At 57.4% G+C, this 10,829-nt stretch overlaps 2 protein-coding genes across 5 annotated transcripts in view; one reads left to right on the forward strand and one right to left on the reverse strand.

The window, feature by feature from the left end:
* The window catches only part of SPTAN1 (spectrin alpha, non-erythrocytic 1), a 60,394-nt gene extending 55,143 nt beyond the window's left edge, over positions 1–5,251 (forward strand). For 2 of the 4 annotated variants that reach the window (XM_007471784.1, XM_007471785.1), the window contains 8 exons: positions 139–251; positions 626–643; positions 3,069–3,123; positions 3,585–3,781; positions 3,939–3,992; positions 4,080–4,226; positions 4,311–4,458; positions 4,777–5,251. In XM_007471784.1, the coding sequence (XP_007471846.1) occupies positions 139–251; positions 626–643; positions 3,069–3,123; positions 3,585–3,781; positions 3,939–3,992; positions 4,080–4,226; positions 4,311–4,458; positions 4,777–4,902 (858 nt within the window). In that variant the 3' untranslated portion in view covers positions 4,903–5,251. The remainder of the gene's footprint in view (positions 1–138; positions 252–625; positions 644–3,068; positions 3,124–3,584; positions 3,782–3,938; positions 3,993–4,079; positions 4,227–4,310; positions 4,459–4,776) is intronic. The other 2 variants (XM_007471787.1, XM_007471786.1) reach the window with 2 other exon arrangements.
* DYNC2I2 (dynein 2 intermediate chain 2) overlaps positions 5,246–10,829 on the reverse strand; it is a 21,709-nt gene continuing 16,125 nt past the window's right edge. The window contains exons 4-10 of the mRNA XM_007471827.1: positions 8,604–8,713; positions 7,955–8,112; positions 7,266–7,375; positions 6,687–6,854; positions 6,257–6,489; positions 5,767–5,924; positions 5,246–5,551 (exon numbers count right to left, since the gene is read on the reverse strand). Of these exons, the coding sequence (XP_007471889.1) occupies positions 5,313–5,551; positions 5,767–5,924; positions 6,257–6,489; positions 6,687–6,854; positions 7,266–7,375; positions 7,955–8,112; positions 8,604–8,713 (1,176 nt within the window). The 3' untranslated portion in view covers positions 5,246–5,312. The remainder of the gene's footprint in view (positions 5,552–5,766; positions 5,925–6,256; positions 6,490–6,686; positions 6,855–7,265; positions 7,376–7,954; positions 8,113–8,603; positions 8,714–10,829) is intronic.

The raw sequence follows: 10,829 nt of genomic DNA on the forward strand, positions 1-10,829 counted from the left end.
CCCGCCCCCCGCCAGTAGCTTCAGAAAACTGCACCCTGTTCCTCTCAAATGTTGAGACCAGCCGGTCAGTGGCTGAGCCTCGAGCCTGTCCGTGAAGTGGGGCGGGGATGACACGCCTCTTCCTCCCTCGGTCCTTAGGAAAGGGAGCTGGAGCTGCAGAAGGAGCAGCGCCGGCAGGAGGAGAATGACAAGCTGCGCCAGGAGTTCGCCCAGCACGCCAACGCCTTCCACCAGTGGATCCAGGAGACCAGGTGCGGCCCCGGGAGTGCTCGGTCCTGGGGGCTGAATGCCCAGGCCTCGGGCTCCAGAGTATGGAAAGAAGGGTTAGGAGCGCAGCCTGGTCTGGCTGGAGCCAGAGGGGGTGGGCAGAGTTGGGAGGGTTCTCGAAGGAACTTCTCCAGAGGTGGAGTCGCTGGATGTCCTGGATTGGGTGGGACTGAGCGTGGCCCATGGTTGTCCTGCACAGCGACAGTGGTAGGGGTACAGGGCTGAGCGCACCATGGGTACTGATGACCTTGGTTTTGTTTTTCTTTTCTTTCTTTGTGTCTGCCTCTGTCCCCCACCTCGCGATGCTGCTGTCCGGACACCACCTTGTCTTGTGGCTGCTTGGATCCCATCTCCACAGAACGTATCTCCTCGATGGGTTAATATTGACTTCTTATTTCTCCGGGCTTACGGTGTGGTGGTGTCTAGTGTGCTTGTCCCTCTGCCCTTTGTCCCCTCGTGGCCTGGCTTGCAGAGGATCCCAGAAAGGACCTTCCCGCCTGGGACAGGCTGCACGTCCCCCGCCCTACCCTCGCCGCCTTCCCTGGCACCCGTGGCCCACTGCCCCTGACGGCCTGCAGTCTGGGGAGGGGAGCCGCTCCCACCTTCCTGTTCAGATTCCAAGGGTTCTCAAGATGGTGCCAGAAGGCCAGAGTTGGAGTCCAAAGCCTCTGAGAATCCCCATATGCTTATTCAGCCATTGGGATTATACTGGACCTCTTTTCTGCCTTGTTCCCCCCACGTGTCAGTTGGGATCATGTTTAGTGCCTAGGTGGTCATGGGCGTGAAATAGGATGACATTGTTGAGGGGCTCCAGCTGGTGCACTAAGTCCCCGTCTGTGCACTGATCCCTCCTCCCCCAGTGCCCACACAGAGGGCTGAGGCTGTCTTTTGCCTCAGGAGGAAGCCCAGGGTGCTCAGGGTTTCTGGGTGATGGAGACACACAGGACTTGGGAGGAGCCCCGAGAGGAGCAGGGCCGTCCTGCCCGGTGCCAGTGGGGGCCTCCCCCAGGAGGCCTTGCCCCCTGCCCGGATCGGGCACCCTTGCATTCTCTCCCGGGACCATGGTGGCTTAGACTAGAGCTCCCGAGGCCCTGCAGGCAGGCACGTCAGGCGTTAATGGAGGCAGCAGGAGGAGTGTCACCCACACTCAACGCAAGCACACGCTGAAGGCGGAGCGGGGCGGGATGCAGGGGTCACAGGTTCGGCTCGAGCTCATAAGCTGCCCTGGGGTCCCTTCTCCCCGGTGCACGAGGTGCCATGCTCCCCTTACCACGTGGCTCCTCCCAGCCCTGTCCCGTCTTGCCCGGTCCCCACGCGAGCTGCCCAAGGCTGCCTGCCCTCCCAGGCCGGCTGTCGGCTTGGCCTCTACCACGTCCCTGCCTGGGCGCCAGGTGGCCCTGCCTGTGCACTGACCAGCTTGGGCCTTGTGGTGTGTGTCTGTCTCGGTGTGCTCTTGCCTCCCCTTCCGCTGGTGTATTCATTTGGTTTCTTTTCTTTGAATAGCATAGCGTATCGTCGGGTCATTCGTGTCTATCAGTATGAAGTTGGGGATGATCTGTCTGGAAGGTTTTTCTCCTGTTTCTCTTCTTACCTCGCTGTGGTTTTACCAGTGCACTCTTGACTTCCCCAGGCGGCTCTGCTTTCTGACTAACCCACCGCCCGTGGCCGCATGGGAAGGAGGGGTCTGCCCTCCTCCCACTGCACCAGCACCCGGCCTCCTGCCCCCAGCTCCTGGGGGTGTGCTTTTCCTGGGGGGACATGGCGTGACTGTGAGTCTGACCTGCTGGGGTAGGAGGAAGCCTGGTGCCTTGCCTTGCTAGAGCACTTTGAACCTAGGGAGATTTCACAGCTAACGCTGGCTCGCTGGGTGTGGAAAGGGTAGGTTGGGGCAAAGGTGGGTACAGGGGAGGCCGGGCTAAAACCCCACCCAGGACACGCGCACAGTGTGACTCATCCCTGCACGTAACCTCATTTGTCTTCGTTCACTGGTAGCCTCTGTGACCTCACACTGTTGTCGGGTAGATAGATAGAGGCTCCCCAGAGGCCCCCTGCTCCTCAGAAATTAGCCCCCGGAAGGAGCCTCTGGCGCTGTGTCTGTAGATGATAGAACCTGAATCTGGGGCTTAGTCACGGCCACCTCTCCTTTGGGCAGGACCAAACCCAAATCTGGTCATGATCTTCACACCCCAGTTCCCATGTCAAGGGGTCATCTGACTGCCTCTCCTCCCATTGCTGTCACTCATCCTAGAGTGTGGCTCCCCTCAGGAGCCTGCAGGAGACTCCAGGACTTCTCGGGGTGGCTGCCAGCCTTCCCTCACCTTCAGGTCTCCTGCCTGAAGGGTTGCACAGGCGTCCTCCCCCTGGTTGCAGAGGAAGCACGCGGCCGGGCCTGCAGCCCCTCTCTGTTCCCGTGGAGGAACTTAAATATCAGTTCCTGAGGTACCCTTCAAGGGCCTAGCTTGGATCAGGTACCATGCTACAGCCTGGGTGGGCCTAAGGAGCCAGCCACATGAGAAGGGGTCCCAGCTGGGGAGCGGGGAGCAGGCCGGATGGGGCTCAGCCCTGGCTTATCTGTTGGCCTTAGCAGGTGGCACACATCAGGCAGCAGCTCCCCAGAAGTATACTGGAGAAGCATTACCTGCCCTCCCTGGCTCCCAGAGCTGCTTAAGAAAAGACAGCCAGTAGCAGATAGGCTTCATATCCTAATAAGAGGAATTTGAGACTGCAGGCACTTTTATCTGAGGGAAGTTAATTTCGAGCTGGCAATCGGGCCTCCTGCCTCACTGTGCTTCTGTGTTTAGGTCCTGCATGGTGGAAGAATCCGGGACCCTCGAATCCCAGCTTGAAGCTACCAAAGTAAGTGCCCTTAGTGTTTCTGGCCTGGCTAAAACCCTTCATCCCACCACTGCCAGCAGGCCTACTTGGCTTCAGGTTGGGTACAGGGTGGGCCGGTCAGGTGCCCCCTTTCCCCAAAGCAGCCCAGGACCTCCGTCATTTTAAAGAGTTTTTTGTCTTTGACAGTTGCTACCAGGAGCCCTACTGGGAAGGGAGGAGGCTCCTTTGGTCCTCAGTACTTACACTGTTTCCCTGGCAGGTCAACCCACTGACTTGTGACTGTCACACTGACGCCTCTTCCTCTGCTGAGGCTGCTGGATTTCTTCAACCTCACCCCATCCCCACTTTCCCCTTGCAGGCAGCCCTGCAGGTCTCAGGCTGCAGGCGCGGAGACCGAGGAGGGCTGTTTAAGCAGGCTCTCGGGCCCGGTAACCGAGGCAAGAGCCCCTGTCCCACGGATCTTTGCTCCCTCACCCCCGCAGCGCAAGCACCAGGAGATTCGAGCCATGAGAAGTCAGCTCAAGAAGATTGAGGACCTGGGGGCGGCTATGGAGGAAGCCCTGATCCTGGACAACAAGTACACAGAGCACAGCACCGTGGGCCTGGCCCAGCAGTGGGACCAGCTCGACCAGCTGGGCATGCGCATGCAGCACAACCTGGAGCAGCAGATCCAGGCCAGGTACCTGCAGCTTCCCCGGGTGGGCACAGCAGCAGCAGGGGCCATGGGAAGCAGGGTCGCCCCCACGTCCAGCAGTCAGTTTACTGGGAGAGGACAGAACATGTCACCAGCTGTATGGGGTGGAGTATCCGGTCCCTAATTCTGTTCTTTCTTCCAGGAACACGACCGGGGTGACCGAGGAGGCCCTCAAAGAATTCAGCATGATGTTTAAGTGAGTATATGCGTTGCGCCCTTCCTGGCGGGGGAGGCGGGCTCAGCAGCAGGGCCTCTGTGCTGAGCCCTCGGCCTTGTGCCACAGACACTTTGACAAGGACAAGTCTGGCCGGCTGAACCACCAGGAGTTCAAGTCCTGCCTGCGCTCCCTGGGCTATGACCTGCCCATGGTGGAGGAAGGGGAGCCTGACCCCGAGTTCGAGGCCATCCTGGACACTGTGGATCCAAACAGGTAAGCATCAGGGAACGTGGGAGAAGCAGCCCTGCACGCGGCTCCTACCGCACCCTCCCTGCTCACTGCACCTTGGCCCCCCAGGGACGGCCACGTCTCCCTGCAAGAGTACATGGCCTTCATGATCAGCCGTGAGACCGAGAACGTCAAGTCCAGTGAGGAGATCGAGAGCGCCTTCCGGGCCCTGAGCTCCGAAGGGAAGCCTTATGTGACCAAGGAGGAGCTGTACCAGGTCTGGGGCTCTGCTTCCCTAGCTTGGGGTGGGGGTGAGGGGTTCCTGAAAAGTGAAGCCCAGGCAAGGTTGCCCCCCCCCCCACCTTGGTTAGGGGCAGAGCCGAGTCTAGAGTAACACACCCCGGTTTTGGGCGTTAGCTGCTGGGTGCAGGCATTTTTATCCCCACTTTCAAATGAAACTCAGTCCAGGCTAAAGGCCGTAGCAGCAGAGGTCCTGAAGCTTGGGCATTAACGTTCTTGATGTCGGCCTCGTCCCCCGGCCTCAGTGGGCATGGCTGGTGGGGGCCTGGCTGACAGGTGCCGCCTTGCCCTCCAGAACCTGACTCGGGAACAAGCCGACTACTGCGTCTCCCACATGAAGCCCTACGTGGACGGCAAGGGCCGCGAACTCCCCACTGCTTTTGACTACGTTGAATTTACCCGCTCGCTCTTCGTGAATTGATCCTCTGCTCCTAGGTTAGCCTGGCCCACATCGCTTGCCCTGCCGTCGCCTTGCTGCATGTCAACTCATCTCTGTGCTCTTAAGAAAAATCCTCCAGACAGTGTTGCTTTCCATTGTAACCTTAACCTGCTTAGCTTGGGGTGAGACTTAGTAGAAAATGGTGCTTCAGTAAACTGCTCCTGGTCCAGTCGCCGGTGCCATGTTGCTGTGGGGACCCTCCTCCCGTCTTGAAGCCAGCTGCCCCATTCCGACTGCAGAAATATCTAAGCAGCTGGCTAGTTCCTCTTTTGTTCTCCCTCCCAACTTTCTGTTTCCGTGTAAAAGACAAATAAATGACTCCCCCAAAGCTTGTCGTGTCTTCATTCAGCTTCCATCAGAAACGTACAGCACAGATGTAGCCTCCCCCCACCTCAGGTGGCCACCTCTGCTGCCAGTTGGTCCAAGTCCTCTGTTTCCCGGGGTCCTTGTTCAGTGAACTTGCTGCTTAGCTGCCACACCTTTACCACGCCTTTGGCATCGCCAGCAGCCAGGAGCTGAGTCTGCTGATGATTGAATTCAAGACAGTAGACCGGGCTTTCATCCTGGGTTTGCTTGACCGAAACTGTGGGTTTCTGGGAGCTTTTCTGGAGATCAAACAGCTGCACATCACCTTCAAGGGGAGATTCATGGGGTAAGAGAGGCCCAGAGCAGCAGCCTCTTCACAGTTTCCTGTGCACAAGATCAGGCTGTTACTCAGTTCAGCTCTCCACCCCACACAAGGAAAGTCATCCTCACCCCACGTAGAGTCTCCCCAACCCAGAATTCCAGGTAAAGGCTGGGCGTATGTCAGCTTCAACGCATCCAAGCCTGGTGTCCATTTCCTACCTTCCCCAGAAGCAGCCGCAAACACCAAAGGGCGCACTGGGGACCAGCGCACAGCGAACAGGTACTTGTGGGACAGCTGCAGGGAGGTCAGGGGCTGGGCCTGCAGCATGGAGTACAGATGGACGTGGCCGTCGGTCCCTGCGCTCAGGAAGAGATTCCTAGACAGGATGCAGGGCAGACAGCCAGGCAGGGGATGAGCGCTGGGGATTCAGGTGCGGCCGGGGGCTTCCTGCCAGACTCCTCATGGGCTGTCAGGCTCATGAGAGGCCTCCCTAGGCCCCCAAACCTGGGGTCCTCCTCGAAAGTAAGGGGCCGATTACCTGGTGCCAGCCCCAGGAGCTCCGGATACTGGGGCTCAAATGCGGAAGACCTAGGCCCAGGGCAGACCGCAGGTCCTTTAAGCAGTGCTATGTGTGGCCTGGTGGGACTCCCTCACCCTCCCTGTGCCAGAGGCCCTGTGGCTGACGGAGGAGGCTCCGGCCCTCCCTACCTGTGGAAAGGGGAGCAGCTCACAGAGTAAACAGGGCCACCGTGGGGAGAGAAGGTGAACTGTGCCGGGGCCCGCAGGGGCACAGAGCTGGGCATCCGCGTGAGGGCGGGCTCCTCCGCTGCCAGGGAGCACTTGAGTGGGAAGCCGCCTTCCGTGCCCAGCACGAAAAGGCTTGGGTCAAAGCTGGAGAAAGCCACTGCTGTGGCACCCACCTCGGTCTCCCCCCGGGGAGGCTGTGGAGAAAAGAACAGCAGGGCAGAGCAGAGGGAATCCGCTCACGGTGTCCCCAGGGAGCCCAGGCACGTGCGTGGACGCTGTGGACCTCAGTGGCTGCCGCCTGCCTGCCCCCAGGCTCACTGGCTCAGGGGTCCCACAGCCTGGGGCTGCCTCCGGGGCCCATTTCCAGGGCAGCAGCCTCGCCCCTTCGTACCTTCTTCAGCTTGGTGCTCCTGGGGAGCTGCTGCACGGCCAGGGCGAAGCCCGCGCTGAGCTGCAGCCGGCCAGCCCCAACCGCCAGCCAGAGCAGCACCTTCCCATCAGTGGCCACGCTCAGCACCTGGAAGCGGTGGCCGTGCTGGGGGCCCGGGAGCCAAACCACCTGGACAACAGTGTGCAGGGCCGAGCTGAGAAAGGACGCCTGCCCCACCTCCCAGCAAGACCAGGTGTCCCTCCCCTCCCCCCTCGCCTTCTCTTCCAGGGAGACTTATGCGGGGAGGCCTGGGAGCCGCCTCACCCACCAGAGGGTTCCAAGGTCCCCCCAGTCCCAGCAGAAAACCAGGACAGTGGGGACTGCGGCTCTGATGGAAGGGGCGGGTGTGACTCATGGCCTGGGAGCTCTGAGAATGCCAGAGGCAGCTGTTCAACTGCCAGCTCCCTGGTGACCTCCTTCCTTGGCTGTGGCGAGCAGGCGCCCCCTCTCCTGCCCTGCGTCGTGGAGCAGGCCCGCGACATCAAGGCGCAGCCCGGGAGGACATGCTTCCCCACCCGCCAAGCATGCCGCTGCTCTGACCTGGTACACGGGGTCCGTGTGTGCGTCGTCCGTCAGGCCCGTGCGCCAGAGGAGTGGGTCCTCCGGATGGCTCACGTCCCACACCAGCACCTCGCCATTGTACAGCCCCCCTGCGGGACCAAGAGGGCCTGGGCAGGAGCCGACCCACGCAGCAGCCCAGCTTCCTGGACAAGCCCCCACCCTTCCCACCCACTCAGCGAGGACGTGGGGCCACTTTCTCGAAAACAGTCCTGAGGAAGAAACGCCCTGGTCCCCGGGCCTCACACTCCAGCCTGCTGTACCCCACCCCAGGAAGCTTCTCCCACTGCCAGGCTACCATCCCCCACCCAGCACCCTCCATTCCCTCCAGCTTCACCTGCCCCCTTTCCCCAACGTGCACAGCTCATCACCTCTGTCAACTCCCCCAAGGGTGCCTGCTTCGTCCTGCCTCTTGTCCCGACCAGGCCACACCTCTGCACGGCCCAGACCCCCTCAAGACTCAGCTAAGGACCTGCCGCCTCCTCCAAGCTCTGCACCCAGCACGGGCACCCCCAGCATCCTCACCTGAGCCCAGGGGTCAGGGCCACCTGTGGTCTCTGCTTCCCCCACAGACCTGCCCTGGCCGTGACCAGGGGCTAAGGGCCCAAGGGAGGGCTTTGGCCACCCTTTGCAGCGTGGGAAGCAGAGGCAACTTAGGCTGGTCGTCTCACCTGCAACGTGGGATGGCTGTGTGGGGTGGAAGGCCAGGCACATGACGGCGCTGGGCACCTCCACCACCGCCGACGGCTGCTGCGGGTTCAGGCCTCGCCGGTCCAGATTCCAGGCGCACACAAAGGACTTCAGCGTGCTCCAGTCTCCGTCATCCAGCCTGCACGGACGTGCCTGAGCTAGCTCTGCCCCTCGGCCTGGGCTTCATCCCAACCCACCCTGCCCGCACCGTGCTCCTATCACCTGACCCACCTTCACCCCTACCCCTAACAGGTGAGACTCTATAGCCCCATCACACACAGACACTGTGCTCGGTATCGAGGCGGCAGAGGCTCCTCTGAGGCACCCCGAGGGCATGAGTTTCTCCGGAAAAGGGTCTCCAGCTGGGCGAACCTGGGCATATCAGGAGACAGCTCTTGAAGCAGGTGAGGCAGGCCTGGGGCTCACTGCCCAGTGCTGGCAGGTGGGCACTGGGAGTCCCTTCTCGGTTCTTTTCCTGCCAACCTTGATGCCCAGGCAGCCTTGAGAAGGAAGACTCCCAGAAAGGCCAAGCTCTGGGCCAACCCCTTACTGCACAGACGGGGAGACAGAGGCTCAGACGAGGGTCTGAGGGCCTTCTACTGCCCCACACCCAGCCCTGCTGCCACTCACCGGCCATAGGCACAGGCCACCACAGAGCCAGTGGTGTTCCAGGAGACACCAGTCACATGCAGACCCTGTCCTTGGGCTGGGGGGTAGCCCAGGGTGTGGAGGCAGGTCACCTGCAAGAGACAAACCATCCCCAACCCTGAGCCCCAAAGCCGCCCAGCAGCGTAACAAAAAGCACACACAGCCTTGGGCCTCCCAATCCCTATAAGTGATTCAAGGCCACCGTCCAGCCCTAGGGGAAAGTGTGGAGCCTTCATCCCAACATCTCCCCTAACAGGATGCTTCCAGAAACCCAGAAGGAAGGGCCTTGGGAACTGAGACAGACTCCAGGCTCCAGATCAGAGCTGGACCCTGTACTCACATCTGTTTCAAAAGCTTTGGCTTCTGAGGCTGGATGGTGGTGATGGTTGCATGACAATGTGAATATACTCAATGCCACGGGATTGTACAGTTAAAAATGGTTAAAATGGTAAATTTTATGTTATGTGTATTTAAACACACACACACATTTTTTTTTAAACTCTGGCACCTTGTTTCTCAGGTGGCCAGCAGCAGCTAATGAGGAGGCCGGCGATGCCGGCCACGGCGAGGGATTTTGCACCACAGACACACTTTCCAGGAAGTATTTGTACCATAGACCAAAACTGTGAATAGTTTCACACTTCTTAACCTCATAACCCCATATAAAGAAACTATCCAATGGAAAGAATCCAAAATCTGTAAGAAGCTGCACTGTGCACTGCTAGTGAGAATGCAGAACAGTGCAGCCGCTGTGGAAAACAGTCTAGCAACTCCTCAGATGTTAGAGCTACCATATGGACCAGCAATTCCGCTCCTAAGTATATACACAAGAGAACTGGAAACACACGCTTGTACACAAATGCTCACAGCTCGATCCGTAATAGCGGAGTGTGGTATATCCCTACAACAGAGTGTGATTCAGCCATAAAAGGAATGATGCACTGATAGACGCTACAACACAAGGACCCTTGATAACACTCTGCTAAGCAGAAGCAGCCAATCACAAAGAACACTTGTTATATGACTCCATTTATATGAAATGTCCAGAAAAGACAAATCTACAGAGACAGAAAGTGGAGCAGTTGCCAGGAGGTGTGGGGGAAATGGGGAGTGACTGCTAATGGATATGGAGTTTCTGTTTTGGGGAGGTGATGAAAATGTTCTAAAACTGACTGCGGCAATGGTTAAATACCTCTGGAAATACACTAAAACTCACTGAACTGTATACTTCAAATGGAGAATGATATGGGATGTAAATTATATCTCAATAAATCTGTTATTTTAAAACAAAGCCATACAGTGGGGCCAGGAAATAGAGGGGGCATGAGAAAACCTTTGGGTATTTGATGACATTCCATTTCTTGATCTCAGTCCTGGTTCTACAAATGTTTTCACTATGTGAAAAGTATGGACTTGAACACTTGTAGTTTATGCATGTTTTATAAATTTAATAGAAGTTTATATTAAAAATAAACTATATACATAATGTATCATACATCATTTATAATTGCAATGATCAGTACAATTTAAAATCTAAAGATGAGAATGCAGAGGGATGGAAAGATGGGCCGTTCTCGGAACTTCCCTGGTGGCACAGTAGTTAAGAATCCGCCTGCCAATGCAGGGGACATGGGTTCGATCCCTGGTCCGGGAGGATCCCACATGCCACGAAGCAAATAAGCCCATGCACCACAACTACTGAAGCCCGCGTACCACAACTACTGAGCCCACACGCCACAACTACTGAAGCCCCTGCACTCTAGGGCCCACATGCCGCAACTACTGAGCCCGGGTGCTGCAGCTACTAAAGCTCGCGCACCTAGAGCCTGTGTTCCACAACAAGAGAAGCCACCGCAATGAGAAGCCCACGCACTGCAACAAAGAGTAGCCCCCACTCGCCGCAACTAGAGAAAGCACACGGGCAGCAACAAACACACGACGCAGTCAAAAATAAATAAAAATAAAATAAAAAAAAAGATAGATGGGCTGTTCTATACCTTCACTGATGGGTATGTGTTTGCCAAGATTCAACACAGCACACAGGATAAGTTTACCTGTATGGAAAATATACCTCAACAAACCTGACTCCAGAAAAAAAAGTTTATGGTGAAACATCATGTAGCAGTTAAAAAGGAAACAAGTCTATAATGGAAAAGAATCTGAAAAAAAAAAAAAAAAAAAAAAAAAAAAAAAAAAAAAAAAAAAAAA

This window comes from Lipotes vexillifer, unplaced genomic scaffold (assembly GCF_000442215.2).
Source record: "Lipotes vexillifer unplaced genomic scaffold, Lipotes_vexillifer_v1.1 scaffold98, whole genome shotgun sequence".
In the NCBI taxonomy this organism is placed as follows: Eukaryota; Metazoa; Chordata; class Mammalia; order Artiodactyla; family Lipotidae; genus Lipotes; species Lipotes vexillifer.